Source organism: Stegodyphus dumicola, chromosome 3 (genome assembly GCF_044657685.1).
Source record: "Stegodyphus dumicola isolate Sdum_Otavi_A_Nest chromosome 3, ASM4465768v1".
NCBI lineage: Eukaryota > Metazoa > Arthropoda > Arachnida > Araneae > Eresidae > Stegodyphus > Stegodyphus dumicola.
In genome coordinates, this window is record NC_140770.1 from 173,048,730 (window position 1) to 173,072,045 (window position 23,316).

The window sequence follows — 23,316 nt, forward strand, 5'->3', positions numbered from 1 at the left end:
ACTCTTAAGCAATTTACAAATTCTACATGTAAAATTTAAATTATGTAAATATCTACAGAATGCATTACTGATGTAACTTTACGGGTTACTGTAAAGCTCTTATGAAGCTGACATAAGTTTCAGTGCAAGAAGATTGTGTCATAGTGTTTGCTCGTAGAGCACTAAAAAAAGTATTCAGTGGAGGTTTGACTTTAAGGGGAAAAAACTTATATTTCTGGAAGAAAAATATGTATTTAAATGGGAGTAATAAATACATATAATTTGTATTTTTCATTTTAAAAGTAGATTAGAATATCCTAAGATTTTTAAAATAAATTTCTATAAACCGAATGTTTGAAAAGGCATTCAGTCCTTATTTTCTTCTTATACGCCTTTTCTATTACTCTACTAGCTACTTGCATGGCCAGCTGCCTAAAATAGTTATTATGAAAGTAATAAAATAACTAGTGATTTTAATTAGTCCAGCTAATGTAATTTTGTTATTTCTACTATTAATCATTAATAAACAGAGATAAAGAACTATAGTTATTGCTTTTAAATTGCATATTTTGTTTATCAATAATAGATTAAATTTGAAAGGAAAATTAAGCAACTTAAATTTAGCCGAATGGCAACACATTGTTGCATGGAGGAAAATATTTTATTTTATGTAGTGGCAACACATTCTTTTAAATCAATGAATTTATTGATTAAATTCAAAAGTATTCATATTACACTTTACTGAGGGAGTTGATAATTGATGAGTTTGTTAATCAAAATTGCAGTAAGTTCTCACAAAATATGAAATTAAAAAAATTAAAAATCTAGGTTTCAAAGTGCACACTTGCATGGGGAGGACTACATGTGTGCAAATTTTGGTAGTGCTGCATACCTCCATTTTTTAATAGTGCAAGATTCATTCATACATAAATACAGATTCCTCATTATTTAATAGAGATTAAGTGGTTAAAAAGAAATTGATTTGACATACTTTTAGTCGTTTTAAATTTAAATTTCGTGACTTAAAACTTGTAAAGATCTAAAATCCATGCAATTCTTGAACACAAATTGTGTGATTTTCTGGTCTTTTACTGTACCAAATAATTAAATATATGCACATTTCTAGCATTAGCTCTAAAGAGTAGTTCATATAATGTCCATGAACTTGATACATTATTAATACACACAAATGTGCAGATGAATGCAATCTTCAGGAAGAGATAAAAATAAAATGGTAATCATATTCCATAATGACTTCTTTAAATTCTGTCCTTAAATTACTAGTATCAGTTCAAGGGGAAAAAAGATTGATTGATTGAAAGTTCAGTTCTGTACAAATAAAAGAGTGACATTTTCACATTACATGTGTAATAAACTAATATTGCTTATAAATTTGTTCGTTATAACATTACTTTAGATAAAATTATAGAAGAAGAAGGTACTTACGTATCATCCCATTGATTTGAAAATTGGCTACCATCAAACCATGCAAGCTGGCAGAGATCCATTTCTTACAATAAAACATTTGTCAGTTTCTGCGCAATCCACCAAATAGCCATACTGCTATCTTCATTTTACATTGTGTGAAAAAGCTTTCATTGATTTTTACTGTTCTGTTATGTCTTCTGAATTTAGGGAAGCTCTGTTTAGAACACTGTGAGTATAAATTTGTCGTAGGTGATTATTTCAATTTGTTATTATGTCAGTCATATCCAGCATTTTTTTCCCTTATAAACTGATGTTAATTCTTTCAACCAGCCATAAATAAACCTGAGTACAGTCTCAAATGTGATTCTTCAATCCTTGAACTAAATTTTTTCAAAATGCAAGAAGAAAAAAAAATTTAGCTGTAACAATTAATTTATATCTTTGGTTTTAGAAACAAAAGGTAGCCTATTGAGAATCAGTCTGAAAAGAAAGCACATATGTTATGAGTGTGTTGTGACGTCGCGCTTATCCATAATTGGAACTAAATAAATTGCTTTTCTCCAGTTTCACGGTCAATAGGATTATACATAAGTACCAAGAAAAAGGATTCCCCCCCCCCATATTCCCAAGATATATAAAGCAAAATTAGTGTTTTCAGGTGCTGAAAATTTTTTAATCTGAAGATCTGCAGTTCACTTATAAACCATATGTAAGTATGGTAAAACCTATCACCATGGTCATCTGTTGAAGATTACTACCTTACTACTCTTAAGTGACCAGTGTTTCAGAGACTAATATTGAATACCAGAGATAGTCATGTTATCTAAGCAGACTTTCTCTTTCGAAGATCAAAATGTTCAAAAGCATGTTTTGTTATTTAAGCTTCACAGCTTTGCCACTTCCTGATTTAAAAGAGAAATGGTTTAAAGATACTAGACTAATAGTTAATCACAATGAAATGATTAGCTGGTTATTTGATTATAGTAAATCTGCTGTGAGCCATTTAAAGAAGTCTTTATGAGGAACTTTGTAAAGAAAGTTATGATTAATTCATGATACACAGGGTAAAAACAATCGAAAGCTTCTTACATTCATTCAATTCAGTCACCAAGAACAGAATACAGAACAACCAATAAATGAAGTGCAGTATGATGCAGCTTTAACTAGTAGGCCACTGGTAGATCACATTGAAATAGTAGCAGTGTGGATATGGTATTCCGGAGAGCTCCATTACAAAATTTTACCTGATTTATGTGATATTTAATATATTAGTTTTACAAAATCTTGCATGTCAAAAATATTTCAGAATTAAAGTGTTTGAACTCTTATCGTATATTTATTTTTTTATATCATGCTTGCATGCATTAATATCAAAAGCTTTTAAAACATGACCTTTGTTTTCTAATATTTTTTAGATTTATTATGAAGATAACTTGTGGAGTTGAAATTGCAAATCGCTCAAATCCATCTGTTTCTGCTCGAAACAAGTGCAAATATACTGTAGCTACTTTAGCATTATGTCATAAATCTAAGCAAAAGGAGTTCCAAAGCGATAAAGATGTGTATCTTATTCTCTGTACTCATTCAAATCCCAGGGGAGCAAAATACAAGGTTTGTCTTTAAAATATTATTTCTGTGTGCTAAAAATTTCGAAAACATTCTAGAGTACGAGTAGACAAATGAAATTAATTAATATAAATGTAGAAATTATGTACTTAATTTTGTTTTTGTATTACAGCTTCATACGATTTTAAGGAATATTAGATATGTAATTACTTAATTATTATAATATATATATATATAATCTATTATCTGCAAGAATAATTACTTTCTAAAATTTTAACTGAACCGAAAAGTACATGTTTAATCATAAATGTTTCAGTGTCAGTATAACTGTGATTGAATTTTTATGTTTCTCTTTATTTGGTTTTAAAATGCAAACTAATTTATCTGAAAACTTTCATGTTTATATCCAGAATGATCTAAATTCTGGACTTTTAGATCATCAACAATCTTTTTAGCCCAAAGGGCTATTAATTTCGTTTTGCCATTTTGCATTGAAAATTTAAATGTTGCTTCAATTTTCAAATTGTTGCCACCAAATCACCTTGTGTTATATTTAAAGAAAATAAATAATGAAGAATCCGCATAAGTATATGTATGTTTCACGCATTATGATAAAACAGTGGTACCTAAAGACATCCAATTTTGAATAACGTAATCCTCCACTGAATATGGGCATCTGGAAGTTCTAATTTGGAATCTGTTTTACTATTGATTTCATATTTTGTTAGACATTAAAGAAGTTTTGATTAACAAACTGAATGATTTCAAAGCGAGGAATAGCAACACTGTACCAAAAAAAAAAAAAAAAAAAAAAAAAAATCTCCATTTATTTATTATTTCTAAAGATATGCTCATTTTAAAATTATTTTGTGATATTTCTGTTGAATTGAATTTTATGGTTTAAGTGCAAAAAACATGATATTTAATAAAGGTAATGCACAAAACGTAAAAAAAGTCCCTTTGGGTGTAATGTAAAATCTGAAAGCTTTCAGATTTTTTTTAATAAATTCTTTTGTATTCTTTAACCCTTTCAGGATGGGTGTCCCATATACGCATTCCCTAAGAACGTCTCTTACAGCCGGGCATCCCATCCACGCATCAGTAAAGATCGCATTCAGAGGACGGGTGATGCGTATACGCATTTTAAGGTGGAACGTTTTTCTGAAGGCCACTAGATGCCATCCTGTGTCCATTAATTTTGAAATGAACACAGTTTTAGGTTCCTGACCTTGAGTTTGATATATTCTGCTTCACTTTGGTATTTTACTCATCAGCTGTTCGAGGGTGCGGGGGCGGAGGGAAAGCGTAAACAGAGGTGGGCTCTTTAAATGGCTGCATGCTAATGAAAACATTCTCGTATCTGATTTATATCCATTTCCTTTTTTTATTCTATTTTTCCCTCTACTATGTACGGTCTTTAAGGGTTACTGTGCTGAGTTTTTTTACGTTTTGTATTGCCTTCAGATATACTATTTCCGTTTATTCTTTTTTTATTTAGGAAAGCCTCAACTCCAGTCTATTATGGTGGGAAGGCGCTATTTATTAGAGGAAGAATACCTTCATATGGTTAGTGAACCATTTAACTAACGCAAATGAGAATACTGATTCATTTTCTAAAGAGTTAAAAAGTGATGCTTTTTTTAAAAGTTACAAAGTGATACTTCTCTGTGCTTCGAGATTTACCACATTCATTTTCATTTTAAATTTTGTTACTTCTTACTGTAAATAGTCTTTATTGTGTTCTTTTTATTAATTTTTAACTCTATTGATGGATTTTATGAATTAAAACTTTGGAATAATTTTAATAGCACTTCCGAAAATTATTTTAGAAGATAAGCAATTTTTTAAGTATATTTTCATGTAAAATAAAGAAAAAAAATGTTTTAAAGGCTAATTTTAACATATATAATAGCTCAAGTATTAATCTAAAATGATACCAAAAATTACGATGCTAGAAGCGAAACTTTTGTTTTTCTGATTTTTGTTATAAAATTAGGCTTAGCGATGCAAAACCTCCATCCTGTACGGTGACTGCCTTCGATTCTCTTCTGTCCCACACGAGCATCTTAAACAAAGGTGCGCCATCGCGAAAAGGTTAAATTTGTGCATGTGATATTTTTCTCATAATAAAAGATGTGAAGTATCCCATTTCTTAATTTCACTTCGACACTTAATAAAGTAACTCCATATGGAAGAAACAGCCATTTATTAGCATAAATCTATTTAGCTCTGTAGCTGCCTTGAAACATCTTTGATTTTACACCTACTGAATAATTTATATCCCTGATGCCAACCTGGCAAATCATTATGTATTATTTTTTGCTTTCATGACCCATGACTATCAACATATGGCAGCTTGAGAAAGGACTCAGGTAGCAATGTCTAAACACTTTTTTTTTTTTTTTAATATTAGTAATTGAATATCAAAGAGTGTGATAATTGTAACCATTAACATAGTTAGACATTTTTCCTGGGCTGCAAAGTGTTTGAGTGTGTTGATGAAGAGAAATTTAACATAAGTTTCTTTCCGTATGCAAAAAATAAGATTTTGTAATTGATACTCATAAGGCAAAAGATTACATTTAGTTGTTATTTGAATATAGAATAACTGATTTGTTATTCAGTTACGCCCAAGGCTAATGCCAGAGCAGGTGCAGTCACATTGAGCAGCATGATTTAGGGAATTCAGAAATTTTAGAATTCAAAGAAACACCAAACAAGAAAATTAAGGGATAGAAAAATCTGTGGAATCTAGGAAAAGCACTGGGATGAAAGGTTTGGGGACGACAAAATTTTAAAAATTTAAGAAGGCACTTCAAAATTTTGGACTCGCAAGAATCTCAAGCACCAGCCCTAGATAACCTTCGAGTATATATGGGGATTTATTTATTTGAGACTCGGATAAGCCTTAAGCATGTACAAGAAATAGGCATAAATGTAATAAACAACTGAACTGATATAATTCGGGCTTCATTAGCGAACAATAGAAGCAAGACAAAATGTAGTGGAATACCATGCCTTTAATCACCAGTCACATAATACATTAACAGTATTGTGTAGCGTATGCTATCTAAGCTTTATGATGACAGCCACAAATTTGAAAGTTTTTAGATATTTCTAACAAAAAGTGAAAATTGATGGATTTTACGGAGAAGTGCTAATACAGTGCACTCCCGATTGTCCACAGAATTGGGTGGCGCGGCTGCCGCGAATAGCAAAAATCGCGGATAATCCAAAAAAAGCTAAAATGCGTATAGCAAAAGAACAAACAGTCATTCCAACTTTGAAAAATCGTTTTATGTACAATAAAATGTAAAATAAACAGCAGAAAATGTTTAACTAACGCTTAATATTTTAGCATATCACTCAAAACTAACTTAAAATGCATTTTGTTAATGAAAACAGAAAAGTGCTTTGTACTTACGAGAGGCGTCAAAGATACACAGAAAAATTAATACGTATGTACTGTTTTAATGCTGTAATGTATTATGTAATTACAAAAGCATAACTGTAAAACTACAGCTTTTTGAAGAAATCAATCATTTGTGTTTGCTTTGGAAGCATTTTCTCTTGATCCGAGATTTCATTTTTCGTAGCATAAGTTTCTCGGCCAACTCCGCGTCGTTTTGTTCTTCCAAATAGCTCAGCAGTCCATCGACTTGTTGCAAAGCCGCTTCGTGAGTCTTCCACATCTGCACAGTGGGCTCTTCTTTGCCTTCACTTCGCTCTCCTTCATTCTCGGTCTCTCCCCTTGGTCCTTAACAATTTCGTCATCTGTCAAGCATTCGAAGCCAGTTCATTGACGTCACACTCCAACCACTTGTTAATGCATCGACGTTCTCACCACCCGGAACTGATTTCACCATATCGGCAAGAGTTGCCGTAGGCGTGTCTACATCTTCATTCTCTTCTTCAAAACTCAAAGGGGTTAGGTTGTTGTTGTTGGCTTCAACATTAGGCAGGAGTTTTCTCCATGATTTTATGATGGTTGACGGTTTCACTGAGTCCTATGCAGATGCAATATCGTAGATGTTGTCCAAGATTGTGTAGTGTGTCCAAACCGTTTTCAGATCATAACCTTCCTCAATTTTGGTCATTAGCAGCTTGGTTCAGTATGTTCTCTTCATTGTTGCAATGACTCCTTGGTCCATGGGTTGGATTAGCGCAGTAACGTTTGGGGGGAGAAACTTTGCAAAAATTTGACCATCAGAAGACTTTAGCACGCTTGTTGCTGGGTGACAAGGTACGTTATCGATCAACAGCACAGCTTTTTCAGGCAGGTTTTTCGATTTAAGATGTTTACGCACTTGAAGAACAAAGATTGTTTCGAACCATTCTTGAAAAATGTTTTGGTTCATCCATCCTTTTTTTGGGGGGTTAAAGTAATCAACGAGCAAATTTTCTATCTTTGAGCCTTTGAAAGATCTCGTTTTTTTTTGACTTTCCAATGACAACAAGTCTTAAGTTTATGTCCTTCAGTAGCATTACTGCAAGACATGATAGTGATCCTTTCCTTGACATGATACTGCTTTCTTTATGACCTACTTTCACTTTCAAATGCTAAAGTGCGTGTGGGAAGACATTTCCACAAAAGTCCCGATTTGTCGGCATTGTAAATTTGTTTAAAAGGTAGCTCTTCTTTTAAAACAAATTCTTCAAATTCATGGTGGAAATCGTCGGCTGCTTGTTGGTCACTACTAAGTGTCTCCCCATGAAGTACAGTTTCTCGAATTCCATGTTGGTGCTTAAAACGAGTCAACCAGCCAGAAGACGCATCGAAATTTCCTTTCAGACTTAACAACTCAAAAAAGTTTTTTGCCTTCACCGCAGTGATAGGATCATTTACAGGAGTACCCTCTTTTCGAACTTGAGCTAACCACTCTGTCAATGCCGTGTCTAGCTCATCAAAGGTAGAACCCTTCATAGTTTTTCGCGTTTTCATTGCAGAAGCACTGTCCGACATTGATGCAAAGTTCACCAATTTTGCCTTTTTGCTTTAGAATGTCACACACTGTTGTTTCCGTAATCCAATTCCATCTGCTGCCTTGTAGCGCCGTTTGCTACTTTGGAAATTAATTCTAGTTTTTGCGCAATCGGCAGCTTAACCTTCTTTCATTTTCCTGACATTTTAAATGGTAACGAAAAACACAAAACCAAAAAGCACAAGCTTTAAACACAATAAAAAATAAGAAATTAACTCCGACCGGTTCGCAAACACTATCATGCTTAAACTAACAATGGCGAGTGGGAGGAAGTAGACGTGTCAGTAAGATTAAGATGAGGGAGGGCGGTGGAGCGAGCACTGCAAGGATGAGTAAGAAATCACTTATTCATCAAAGGGGAATGTTCCGAGAAGGCCGCAGAAAAGGTTCCGAGAAGACCTGGGATATTTTTGCCATAAAAATAAGCACGATGTTAGCAAATTTAACGTTTTGCTCAGTTTTGTGAACATTTTTATTTTCTTTGCTTTACGCTTTGGGGGAAAAAAAAAACCACTTTGTGCGGCAGGCGCGGATAATCCACCCGCAGATAATCGAGAGTCTACTGTAAATGAAGATGCTATAACAGAAGTTTTTCATTGCCCCCAATCATTAGTCAACTAACAGATGGTGATAGACCGCAGATAATCGAGAGTCTACTATAAATGAAGATGCTATAACAGAAGTTTTTCATTGCCCCCAGTCATTAGTCAACTAACAGATGGTGAGATATGTAGTATTTTTCTAAATCCAGGAAATATTTCTTCCGATAATGAAGAAAGAAACAGGGAGATTGTTGAGAACGAAAGCATTTGCATTGATAATTTAGTGGGGATTCTCGAGATGACAGTTACAGGACTTGAACAGTGGAATTTCGTAACCGAATAAGAAATTATGTCTATCTATAGAATTAAAGAGAAAGTATTAGCACATTAAATGAAGCAACTTGTATTGAAAAAAATGTTTATTAAAGCAAGCAAATAAATATTGAGATATTTTCTTTAATTTTGGTTTCATTAAGATCCTAATTCTTCATTATTTATAATTTCTGCATGTCATCTTGCTCGATTTAAACTGATGATCTAATAACCAAACAAAATAACAGATCCAAAGTTGATGATGTCCCAGATCTTGGACATTGTACTGTAATATCTAAATTAAGGTGGTTTTTTTTTTTTTTTTTTTTTTATCATTCATAACAAAATGCAGATACAATTAGTCATAAGAAAAATGTTACTTTAGGTTAATAACTAATAATTTAAGATTTGTATTTTGTTTATACAGAAGCAAGTTACGGAGGTACAGGGTAATATTTACAAGGATAAACCTGCAGCAATTTGAAATGAAAGTAAGGAATTTAACATCCTTGACTTGACAGCAAAGGTTGTTTGCTTTTATGGGATACAGGTTACAGCTACGTATTTTGGATTTCATAAGATGTGGAGAATAAATATTTATGAAGGGAAATCACCGAGTTTTTCCCGAAAGTATAGTATTATAAGTTTTTACCAAAGGTATCATAATGTTTTCTTTGAAATTCGAATGCAATTTCCATTGAAAATGTTACCACTACCTGCATCAAAGGAACATATGGTGCTCTTAACACTGAATATCTTTTTAAAACCTTTTCCTGAAGTAATGCTACAATTTTTATTCAGTGTGATGATGTTAGAGTTCTAATAGCTTGCCATCTGGAAACTGATGTTAACACTTTGCGGGCCGCGCATTTAATCGAAGCGCCGTTACGCTGCCGCCGGTTCACGCAGGTTCTACTGCTCACCAACGGTGATATTTACACAATTTTTCGAAACATAAGTAATTGGTATATAATTATTATTAAAGAAAGCACTAAAATAACTGTTACACTATTTTTATTCCAATTATATTTTTTAATTAGTACTAAAACGTTTTATTTAAAAAAATTAACTCTTAGGATTCATAGTTCTTTTTAGTATGATAATTCTGAAAACATTTTCCAACATGCAGAGAAACGTTGCAGGAAGAACACATGTATGCAGTGGAACTTCTTTTCTTGGCGTCAGTGCAGACTTTACAGGCCCTTCACGGGTTTTGAATTCTTCCATTACCACTAATACGTGTTATTTTATGCTTTCTCATGTCTGTAGTAAGTCTGCCTGGTGGATCAAACCTCAGCGATCTTTTATCACATTGAGCAGCCGATCTTGATTGTTGCTCCTCTTCATTCCCATTAATCCATGCTAGTGCAAGGTTTAGTAAAAATTATTTGAATCTAATAGGATTTTCAGAATTTTTGATGTACATATGGAATGCGTTGAGTAATGCACAGTTTATGAGATATAAAACCCTTTTTTTTTGTCCATTTTTTTGTTTTGCGAAGTATGGAATAACACGATAGGTATTGATCGGCGTGATCAACACCTTTCATAAATTATTATACTCTTGTATGCAAATTGGTTTAATGCACTTCTTTTTGTTCTTTTACTCACACATTCGACCATGTCTGCTGAATGTATTGTAGAAATCATCATTATCAATCTTGGCCAAATTCTATTTTTGTTCCATAATTTTCCCTTTTCTACGAAATTCCATTGACTTATTTTTCAGTGTAGCAGATTTTAAACAATTTGGCACTCCTCTGTTTACTCTAATTGTGCCACAGATGTTTGTTTTATGCTTTAGTAACTCCTCTGCAACCTTTACACTATTGTAATAGTTGACCATATATACATCGTGCCATAAATTTAAATATGGGGATAGCACGGACAATATTGTCACAATTAGCGATCTTCCTTGCGTACAATATATTTCTAAATTGCATATATAACCAGATGTCGCCTCGCACACCATACGGACTAAAATTCCATATTTTATAATTTTCGCAGGATTATATGTACGAAAAGATAGCCTGCCACTCCATGGAATGATATCTTCATCCAGCGATAATTCTTTCTCGGGTTTATAAATTTTTTGAAACTTTTCTACCAGGTATGAGTAAACTGGTTTTATTTTATCAAGCCTTTCTTGGCAATGCTCATTATTACTGAAGTGCCAATACTTCCATAACTGCCGAAATCGGTTCCTTGGCATAGTATTCCCAAAAATAGGTGTATGTAATCCAAGGTGAGTAGACCAATAATCGTCTTGTTCTGGTTTTCTTACTATTCCCATTAGGATAACAAGCCCCAAAAGTTTTATCATTTCTACAACATTTGTATCAATCCAAGCTTTATTCTTAGTAGATGCATTGTTGTTATCATTATTCTGCTTATTATGATATAGTTTGTTTGTGTGGCAAACAAACTAAATTAATCGTCCCCAATGAACAATTCCACAGTTGATAATATGTTTCGTGTGTATGGTATCTGTAATCCAAACCATTCCAGGCAAGCATGAAAGTTAGGTTTAAAATCAACTTCTGACCAATCATTTGCCACAGAATTCTCTTCATCACTTTCAGATTCACTAATTATTGGTCTTTCCTTATTTTTGAATCGTCTCATAATTATATCGCTCCCACTGTCCAAATCACTTTCACTATCAGAGCAATTATCCTCTTCTGATAACAGATCAGCATATATTTCCTCATCGAAGAGCATTTTGAAGGATATCTTTAAATCTAACGTAAGTTTCTGATATTTGAAGGCAGTGAAAGACAGTCTCAAACTGACAAAACAAGCGTCCACGAAAAAAGATTTCAATAATAGACAGTCTAGTAAATTGAAACAGTTGAAACCAATGTTTCCTGATTGTCAAATATTTTGCTATAGTATGTCTATCTATACAAATGTCAATGTGAAGCATTGTCGTTAGTGAAAATAAGTCACGCGTATGTGACAGCGGCCCATAACTGTTGCCGAGGAAAAGTCATGCCAGCGTGACAGCGGCCCACAAAGTGTTAACAGAAGAAGCCACTTTAAGATCCTTTTGAAGCCATTTATTCAGAAATAATGTGTCATAAGGTGATGTAAAATCCGGTTTCCATTATTAATATTTGAACAGGATGTCGATCAGATTCTTAATTAACTGACTTTTATATAGTGTTAGATTTTAGCTTTTATAAAAATGGAAGTTCCTTAATGCCATTCTAAGGAACTTTTAACTGAAATATGACAATGGCAGAATCATGATGTCTTATAACATGCTTAGGCCTGTCACTTGAACTTCAGGCCTGTCAGTTTGGAAGTTGAAAGATTTTCAAACAGTGGAAATCTATTTTTTTATGAGAGAATCATTTATGTAACATTAAAACATGTTTTTTTCTAATCTCCTTCTTAAATTTTTAAAATGGGAAATTAATTTGTATTTTGCATAAACTATTGTCCTTAGATCAACTCTGAATGTGCACGGCACCTCTGAACTGTTCATGATCTGCATTTCATAAACAATCATAGTTTGCATCCTGGTAATAATTTCATTGATGAGCTACTGCATTGTTCACCATGTGATTGCTCCTCAGTCAGTCTGCACTGCCCTAGTCCAGGTGATCCTAATAGCGAAGCTGCCGACTGTCCCGATTTAGGCTGTGGACTCCTGATTTCTCTCCCACCAACCCGATTTATAACATATTTCTCCCAACTTTTGCTTGTTCTTAAAATTTCTCATGATTTTTATGTAGCTTGGCTTAATACTTCATTATTTGCACCAAAAAAATAAAAAAGTGATTTTTGCTTGTCTGAAAGCACTTGGTTTTTCTCTAGATTACATACAAAAGAAAACCAAAGTTGTTTCATTAGTGAGAAAATATGGTGCACCTTGTCTGAAAACATGATATTCCAGTTGCCCAATGAGCATAGAGTGCCATTGCATGTCATGTGGCACATATTAGCCAATGATCACAAAGCAAGATCAAGGTTGTTCATCTTGTTGTTGCTGAGCATTGTGAGTGCACACCCTTTCAAATAATAGTTTAAGAAATCATGATCTTTTGTTTTAGTTATGTCTGCAAAATAGCTAAAATACTCATGTACTTTTTAAAACTCATACACAGGTGTCTTTCCTTCTATTATTTCTTCAAGGAAATGTAATACATTTGCAATGTGTACCATTTGCCATTATGATTTTTCAGTTTCATACAGTGGAAAGGCCAATGTTCTCTAACTTGTGCGTACACAAAAACACAAGGACAACATGAGTTCTAATGGAGGGGGGGGGGAACTGAAAAGTTTCATATTTTAAGTTGCGTCAAAAGGGGTCCTTTTTTAACTTTTGTGTGTTACCTTTATTTATTAAATATGTTCTTTGCACTTAAACCATAAAATTCAGTTCAACAGCAATGTCGCAAAGTAATTTTAAAATGAGCATATCTTTAGAATTTCCGTTGCTCAGTTCCACGCGCTGGACATAAAATGTTTTTTCTCTCTGTAGAGTGTTGCCATTGCTTGCTTTTAAATCGTTGAGTTTGTTAATCAAAAATTCATTAAAGTTTTACAAAATAGGAAGTCGATAATAAAACAAATTCCAAATTTCAAATTTGGGCTCTCAGATTCCCGTATTTACAGTAGGATTACATCATTCAAAATTGGATAGCTCTAGGTACCGTTGTTTTATCACAGTGCGAGAAACATACATACATTTATGCAGATTCTTCATTATTTAATTTCTTCAAGTATAATCCAGGACTCTAATATTTGGTGGTAACAATCTGAAAAGTGATACGCTGTTTATAGTAATTTGACTCAAAATCACAAAATGAAAACAATACAATTCAGGGACAAAGCCCCTTTGGACTTAAAAAAAAAAAAAAAAAAAAAAGTAACCTTAATTTTTTTTTGTAGAAACAAAGGACCAAAAAGGTATTAATGCAGAATGCATCGGATCATGCTGCAGTTTTATTTAGGAAAATGTTTCCGCGTAGCAAAATCTAAGAAATACTCAAGTACAAGGACCAAAATGGCTGCAATTGGTAAAGAAATGGGTATGAAAAAAATCTGCATTATTGATTGCATTAAAACAGTTCTATTCTTCCTCTCTACAGATAGAAACAATAATACTGATCCAAAACTATATCCAATTATTGTTTCTTTTTTTAATTCAGTGTCTGCAGAAATTGTGTGTAGTTTACTTTCTGTCCCCACTTTAGAAGGACATTCGACAGGTTTTAAAATAGCATAGCTAATTATTAAAACTTTAAAAGAAAGTGCAGTTCCTCTTGATAATTCCTTAGAAATTGCTGTTAGTAATGTACTAGTATGAAGTCTGGTATTGCAGGCATCTTAAAACAGGTATTGGTGTATTTGTTTACAGCAAAGCACTTGAGGGCTATATTTTCTAAGGGTAAGTGGCTCATATATACATTGCACATGGAAAAATCCACGAAAGCGCTCATGCAGCCAGCCCATTCGCGGGATTCAAAAATCAGAACTACCAATGTTCAGTGATTTTTCTGCTCAACTGCTGGTGGGCCCATCTTAAAAAGAAAAATTCAGATTGTAAGGTGCACCTATCACCTTAAATTTAGCAGCCGAAAAAGGGGCAGCTTCTTTACCAATAAGTATGAATAAACTCATTGTTGATATTTATTTTCTCAAAAGGAGTTCTATAAGGGAAAAAAATTTGAAACAATTCCACCAGCTGCATAATAAGAAAATTTTTTAAACATGTATGTACATGCTGGTTATCTTTAAAGAAATGTTATCTAGAATCCTTGACCAATGGGGCACCAACTCCTTCATTTTTTAAAGAAGAAGTAAATGCTTCTAGAGTTAAGATAACAGGCTCTATTGAAAGTTATAAAATATTTAAAAAAATGAAGATGTGGTTACAATGTCTACTTATAAAAATAGATTTGAGAAAAATAAATTAATTTCTGCACCAGTGAGCAATTGGCAGTTCTCAAAATAATACTGCAAAATATAAGTGTAAAGCTGATACAGATTTCTCTCAGAATTAAAAAAAAAAAAAAAAAAAAAAAATTGCTCAACAAAGGAAAAAATTTCTGATTACTTTATCTTATGAAGAATGAATATTTATGTCTTTGGATTTTAAAAAACTTTTAGCTTTTTATACAGTTAATTTTACCATCATTCGATGTTCTTAACACAGTTCTGTAAAGCAGAATTCCATTAATTCATATTTTGAAATCAATGATTTATGATCTATTTAAAGACATTTTATCAAAGTTTGTAAGACTAGTCTTTTTTTTTTTAATCTTCTATTTCTATGTATGATGTGATTTATTGTGAAGTAGAAAAAATGAAGAACGATGAAGATTTGGTAATAGGGGCTGCAACTAACAAAGTAGAAGAATTTTCAGAAGACAAAAATAAGTTTTATTTCCACATTTAGAAGCTGCTTTTGCCAAATTGATTTTATATGCTAAAGTTGCAGATCTTGCAGTGAATTCCTTGGACTTGAGATTGTGATATGTGTGAACTGTGAATTGCTAGCTATCATAAAATTATTGGTGAATTTTTAATTTTGCACAAAGATATATCTCTTAAGATACATTTCTTGAATTCCTGCCTAGATTTATTCCTTGACAATCTATAGGTGCTTACTGTAATGAAAAAAGGGAGCATTTGAGTTAATATATTTCTGCTATGGATAATGGAAGGCAATAATATTTGCTGATTATTGTTGGAAACTAAAGAAGCGTTGCTCCAGAAATCAAATGCCAGAGGAAAACAACAACTGAAATTTTTAAATACATTGAATTGGAATTGTAACACTTAATCTGGATATCAAGGGGAGGGGGGAGGAAAAAATGCATATTTCGAATTTGGCGTGAAATATTTGGTTAGGATAAGATATTTTTTCTTGTCCCTATCCCCCATTGTATTTAGAAAAATTGTTGATGTATCCAAAATTTTGGTACTTCTTTGTCACCACATAAGCCCATAGTACCACATAAGCCTATGGTAACGTTTGAAAATCTGCATGTTTAAACTTGCTAGTTTTAACAAAGATCGCAGGATTGTCTTGATATCTTTGCTCAATGGGCCAAGGAGCATAAACTTGAAATAAGTGCAGAAAAGATGCAAGCCATGGTAGTAGGACGTCGTCATCCCCTTAGGAGAAGAACCTATCTAAAACTACAGGGACATTCATTAAAAACAGTCTCAGAAATGACATACCTAGGTCTCTCCTTTGATAACAAACTTTCTTGGACTCCTCATCTTAAAATTCTCAGGCAGCGCATTGGCAATCTCGCTAACAGTATGAAATGAGGCATACCGGCAAATCTCCTGAAATCTTGATATAAAACCATTTCAGAATGCATTATTTTGTATGGAGCCTCCATCTGGGGACATAACCTCACTTCTACCATGAGGAAAACTTTGCTTTCCATACAAAGAAGTCAACTTCTGCTCATCTGTCGGACCTATCGGGCGTCTTCAACATCTGCTCTACAAGTCATTGCGGGTCTTTCCCCTGTTGATCTTGTAGTTGAGAGGGAAGCCGCAGTGATAAAAGCTACATGGCTTAATAAAAATACATCACTGTGAGACAGAGCATAATCCACACAGACTATGAAAAATACAAATCTCGTTATCTTTGTCACCCAGCACAGTTTGACTTAATGGACACCATCCATATAAACGCAGATTCTCTGGCGCAAAATGATCATGCATTATACACTGATGGATCTAAGACAGAGGCTGGCACAGTTGAAGTTATGCAGTTGTGTATAATGTAATTAGACAGGTACTTATTTTTTTTTCTTAAAATGTGCTTGAAAAGTGCTTATAGGTGCTTATTTTTTTAACTAAAATGTGGCTATGAACCCTGTATAAGCATGGATCTGCAGAGCAAAACTGGCAGCATGTCACATTTGCGAACAGAACATGGACCGTACAAAGCCTATCTGCATAGCTTTGGTCTATCCAACACAGACATCTGCGACTGCGGGAAAGTGGGCTGTCCAGACCACTATTACTCTGAATGCTGCCTGACGGCGAAGTTCCATCTAATAAAACCAGAACCCATGTTCGTGCAGCATGGTGGAATAATATTCAAAATAACAATGTTGCTCTATCGAAACTACATGCTATCACTACCTACTGCGCTGCAAAAACGAAGTAACCTGGAACAGCTCTCATCACAGCCATTCCCCAAATAGCTAAATTACTGTTTCAGCTCCTGTATATAAGTATTTAATTATATATATATATATATATATATATTACCTTTTTTTACATATATGTAGTTATTTAACACTTTTGTTATAAAAAATCTTTGTTCCATCAAATCAACTTCTTGACATATACAAATATTTGTACTCATCCAGTGTAATACATTGTTCATACAGTTATCTAACTTTCGTAATATAAGTGTTCATTCCAATATAGTAAATATGCCAACCTAACACATGAAATACCAATAACAATGTTGCAAAATGTCTATACACTTCTGTTCACAAATTTTCAGTGACAATAATGTGCCAGTTTCATTTGTTTTAGCTCCAGAGCTCATCCTGTACACTTTCTCATTCATCCGTGAAGAAGAGATTGTGCCAATTGAAAACTGCCGTTTTTGGCATTTTTAATTTTTGAACACTTAATGAATATTCGCGAACCCACTTTACCCAGTTCAACACAAAATTTGATGGTGTATTGGTGTTCAGTTATTCGCTGCGTTTTGTACTTGTACCGAGTCACTTGACAGGTGTGCACTAAAAACCTAATCTAGCCTGAACGAATGCTTGCAGATGACTGATGCTTGGTGCACCTCCACTTCCTCCACCACAGAGCATGCGTGGTGCAAGTGCACTGTGACATAGAGTCATGTCAGGAAAATGTTTCCTGGTACTTTTTATACAAGCTCTGTCTATAAAAGGTTTTAAGCATGTAACATGTTTACTGCTATGTTAACATCCATTAGAGTGTTTCTCTTATAAATGGTCTTAGTATTATATAAATATTGTATTTATTTTAGATATGCATAAAAGGGTATTGCAAGTATACATAGTTTTTTTTTAATATAGATTTATAATAATGTGGAGAAATTATTTACCAAATTCGTCAATGATGGCAAAGCTACTTTGAGATTTAAAGAACCTCCACATGATATAATAATCAATAAGGTATGTAATTTTATTCATTCTGAAAAATTTTTTTCTATCAACATGCATATATGATTTTACGATTCCTCTCTAAAATGTGTATTAAGCAAATTTGCTGATGTTTGGTAGCCATATAAAGAAATGCTGACTTAAAAAAATATTTAACAATAAAATGTGACATACATTATTATGTAGTGTAGTTTGCAAAAACATTCAAGCAGAATATTTAAATGTACTTTTCTAAAGACTGAAGTTAGTTGCATCTGACAGTGGAATAAACTTCAGAAATTGTTGTGTGTAATTCAATATGCTTGTTTTTTTCAAAAACTTGATCAGTTACTTTCTGTTATTCTCACCTCCTGCGAAAAGTAGTGAACTTGTTGCTGAATAATTTTTCTCCAATCAATTGCCTTTTTTCAGTGTGGTGGCATATTAAGTGGTGGTGTGTGGTGTATTGAATTATGGCAAAGCACACGAGGGCTATCTGCCTAAGGGGAGGGATGCCTTCGTGGAGGACTTTTTAAGGGAAACTGGCTCGTATACACGTTACACATGGGGAAAACAACGAAAACGCCCATGCAGCAAGCCCATTCGCGGGATTCGAACCTCGGACCGAACTACCAGTGTTCAGCGACTTTACCGCTTGGCCGCTGGTGGGCCTGGTGGCATATTAAGAATTCCATACAAAAGCAATCAATCAATATAGTTTAAAAAGCAAAAAACATCAGTAATGAAATACTTGCCCCCTCTTTTTTTGTCAAATTTTCTTTTTAAGTTGTTCTTGCCATGTCCATAAAGATATGTTTTCACTTAAAAAATACCTCAGAAAGTCCAGCAACTGTACAACTTTGGCATTATGCATCAGCCAAAACAGCCGTGTCCATACGTGGACTGGCATATGAATAATTATCAACATTTTAGTTTGTTACGTTATTATTTTGTCAACATATTGCTAAGCCTCATAAATACTTTTCTGCAACTTTTTGTCAGGGACGCGTATAATCTGAAATTATCCTTTTTTCTTGAAAATATTCCATTTTATTGCCTTTTTTTTTAAATAACATTTTGTTTTTTTCATCAATATTGTTAAAGAAGATCTCTGAGATTATGTTAATGAAAATTGTTCCTGTTTTTTAAGTATCATAGAATAAGAAAGTATTCTTAAAACAAGATTTTAAATATCAATGACCTCAAAGCTACAAACTTTCTGTGCATGCGTGTAAGACCTTTACGGCTGCAAATATGGGTGTGCGCATGCGCATAATATGTTTACGCATGCGCGTTTAATGTATAACAGACGGTATAAGCTAAGCTAAAATTATCTAATTCAGTTAATGTTGCAGATTGCGTTGTTCCTTAATCTTCGAATTGGATCCAGCTTATTATTTTTTGCAGACTGTTAGAGCAGTTTTATAAAAGTAAGCTTGAACTTTCGATTATGTCAAATAGAATTTCCGATATATATTTACTAATATGTAAACGATTTACAAAGCGAAAGTATATTTCGAAGTCGATTAAACAAAAAGTGGAATTGCTGCAAAAAATTGATAAAGGCATAGCCTTTGTTTCTCTAACCATTCCGAAATCTGTTTATCAATTTCACACTGCTCTGCAGCGGGGGAGGGGGGGAAACGCCGTGACGCGCAATGAATTGGAAGTTGATCTGTCAGCACTGTCTGTATCTTCAGGGCAGATGTTTTTATTTTATTTGGCTTATAATTCCTTACTAAATGTAGTATTTCATCTCAATGTACTCTGTCTTTGATATGATTTAAATCAAATTCCTCGTCATTATAATTCGCTTCCGGTAGTGAAGAAAGTGACACAGAGGTTATTGAAAACTAATTAGTCGGTATTCTCGACACAGCAATTATAGGACTAGAACACCGGAACTTTGTAACTGAACAAGAAATTATGTCTGTTTATAGAATTAAAGAGAAAGTATTATCACATAAAACGAAGCAACTTAAACAACTTACATTGAAAGAAATGTTTAATAAAGTAAACAAATAAATATTAAGCTTTTTTTTTAAATTTTGATACCCTTTAGATCATAATTGTTCTTTATTTCATAAATTATGGTTTCATATTTTTAATTTTATAATTTCTGCATGCCATCTTACCAGATTTAAACTGATGATCTATAATCCAGAAAAATCAATAATCTTGAATCGCCGAAGTCCCGACGAGTCTGGATTAACGACTTTTGACTGTATCAAACAGTTACTTACTAATAAAGCATGTTATAAAATTAAAAATGTTTAGCCATTGGATGCAAAAAATATTTCAGGCAAAAAATATGCTTTGAAGATTAGATAACATTTTTTGATTTCTTTTTAAGTATTAGTAATTAATATATTTTCTTCATTTATTAATATATGACATTATTGAGTGCCAGTAATTTATTGCAGTACTTAATCATCTGTATGCGAATAACATTCTGAAGAGAGATTCATTTTTACAGGAATACTTTCACACAAAGTGTGGGGAACTATGTTAATATTATATTTATTTAATTACAATACCTATTATGGTGATACAGGGTGTGGACCAAAATGTTCGCCAAAGTTTCCTTGCCAAATTTGGTGACAAAAATTAGTCGCCAAAACAGTTACCAGCTTGATGATATCTCGCCTGATTACCGAGATACTCATTTACTCAATGTTAAATGGAGTTGCCTCTGTATTCTTACTTTTCTGGCATAACTTGTCTCTCTAGAATTTTTTTTTTTTTTTTTTGCATTACACAGAAAAATAAAACAATTTCACATATATTTGCACTAAAATCCTCCATCTATGTACAATATTCGTAACACTAATTGCTAGATTTTGTATAGTTCTTTAGTGTAATATTTTTTAACAAACTCTGTTCATTTTATATCTGTGTATAATAATAATAATAAAAAAAAAGATTTTTAACCAAATATTTCAGAACGTAAGTTGTAATGAAAATATGCTAAAAATTTCGTAATCTTTAGTAGCTTCGTTGAATTTTTAATTGATTTCCTAAGTATTTTTAACTGTTCTTCCATTTTTATAGCTGAAGTTTTTATTATGTTTTTTGTAGTTTTTTTTTTTTTTTTTGGCTTCATATTTAAATAAAAATCTCTTTAAACTTGAAATTTTTAAAAACACTTATTTTGTAATTTTGCTCAAAGTATTAGATTAAAAATAATTTTTAATATTTGGAGAGTGGGAATTTTCCTTTATGTTCTTACAACTTTATAGTACATATTTCTTTATTTTGATCAATTAAGGCTGATCCACTTCAGCTGAAAGGATTTCTCCATGGTGTTGGACTGACTATTGTTGGTCAAGGAACAGGACGCATTCACTTGTCTCCAGCTCCGACTAAAGTAGATCGACCAAAAAGGAAACTTTCAATCACCAGACGCAGTGATTATCCTCTGAAAACTCCATTTTCTAATAGTCTTACTTGGCTGCAAGTTCAAAACTGCTCACTACGAAAAATAGAACAACGTATTCTGAATATGCGCAATCTACAGGTTCTAGATTTAACTCACAATAAAATAAAAGAACTCCCACTTGCTCTTAGTGAATTTAAATTGAAAGAACTCTTGTTGCATCATAATGAAATTGTGTCATTTCCTTCTGAATTGGCTGTTGGAACTCTTGGCCAGACACTTCAAGTCCTGGACCTATCATTTAACAAGGTAAAATGTAATAAATGTTTTTGAATTTTAAAGAATTTTTCTCTTTTAAAAAATATTTTGCAGCTTACTTAAATATGTTTAATGTTTTATTTATTTACTGTATATTACATGTTAACTTTGAGATAATTGATCATTATTCATTTGTTTCTGACTAATAAATGTTCAAATGTGTCTGTGTCCAATGCAATTTTTTTGTATTTAAAGTTTTTTCTAGCAAAAATAATAAATAATCACACAGCACTATTTTGAAACATTGATTTGATGTATGAAGAAAGTAATAACTTCAGATGGTACATACCTGCCAACTTTTACGAATTTTTTGTAATTTTTACGAAAATGCGTTTGTCTTTACGATTTTACGATCGTAATCCATTTTTTACGATTTTTTTTCCTTTTTCAAGTGTTTTTAGTGATTTTTGTCAAAATTTTAGAATTTTTCGCCAATTCAGCGATTTTTGCCAATTGCATCATGTTTTACCGCCAACTACCGACTACTTTGAATCCAGTAACCTTCTGTTTCTCCCAACTCGCCACTTAACCAGCCAATCCAATGCGCTGAACTTGTTTCTCCCACTCTTTTCTTTGTGGGCACCATATTATTTTTTTCGCGCGTTCGCTTCAGCAGCAAGGGAATTACTCAGCTCGGACTCAGCGAGCGTGGATTGTCGCGTTCTGATTTTTTTTTTTTTTTTTTGTTTGTTTGAACGTGCTACGAATTTTCTTAATACGTCGTTGTTACGAAAATGAGTTAAAAAAAACCGTATTCTCAATATTTTCGGCCTGCCCTGCTTTAAAAGGGAAAAGCCAACACACAAAATCAAACCCTTTAAAAAGAAAATGCTCAGAAGACTCCTCAAAGGTCAACTTTGTTAAAGAAGTTGAAGGGAAGAAGAACAGTCTTCTATTAGCCGGGAGGAAAGGATTTTCTATCTTCTTTCATCGGATTTGAACAAAGCATATTGTAGTTTTGTGTTAAGTACCATTAAGATTTTCGAAAGTGTAAATACCCTTCTACAATCAGCTTCGCCAAAATCTCCCCTGCTTATCCAAATTCTAAATGTTCTTTTGAAAGAACTTTATACTTCATTTGTAAAACCGTCCATTGTGAAAAACAGTGTGTTGATTTGTGTTGCCTATAATAGTTTGGCAAATCAAAAGGTTGACAATAATCTTATAATTGGAAATCAAACCAGGGAACTTGTAAATTCTTTGAAAGATCATGAGAAAAAATAATTTTTTCAGTGTGTTAGAAAGTACTTTTCCTCATCCTGTGATTACATTGTAAGGAAGTTTCCTTTGCAAAATGAAGTTCTTTTAAATGCTGAAGTGGCAAATTTGAAACAAATTGAAAATTCATCTTTTGAAAAGATTCGTTTTTTTATTGATAAATTTCCATTTTTGTTAACAATTAAAGAAAATGAATGCCATAATGATGCTTTAGATGAACTGCAGAACCAATTTTCTGCTGCACAGTTTGAAGACTTTGCCAGTTCTGGAGAAGATAGACTTGATGTCCTCGTTGGTACCTTAAAAAGAATAAAAAGAGCTGATGGAGCACCAAAATATGATAGACCAGCAAGAGTTTTATGTGCTAGTCTCGTAATTCCACACAGTAATGCAGAGTGTAAGAGAGTTCAGTGTTGTGAAGAAAAACAAAACTATGTTTCGTTCTTCAATTTCACCAAAAACTCTAGAAAACATTTTAATTG

The 23,316-nt window shown here is 33.0% G+C and overlaps 1 protein-coding gene across 5 annotated transcripts in view; it reads left to right on the forward strand.

Annotated features, from left to right (window-relative positions):
* The window catches only part of Lrr47 (Leucine-rich repeat 47), a 129,775-nt gene that overhangs the window by 34,035 nt on the left and 72,424 nt on the right, over positions 1–23,316 (forward strand). For 4 of the 5 annotated variants that reach the window (XM_085813623.1, XM_085813624.1, XM_035356118.2 and 1 more), the window contains 3 exons: positions 2,823–3,018; positions 17,857–17,955; positions 21,191–21,607. In XM_085813623.1, coding sequence (XP_085669749.1) covers positions 2,830–3,018; positions 17,857–17,955; positions 21,191–21,607 — 705 coding nt within the window. In that variant the 5' untranslated portion in view covers positions 2,823–2,829. Of the gene's footprint in view, positions 1–2,822; positions 3,019–4,479; positions 4,540–17,856; positions 17,956–21,190; positions 21,608–23,316 lie in introns of those variants that run through there. The other variant, XM_035356123.2, reaches the window with a different exon arrangement.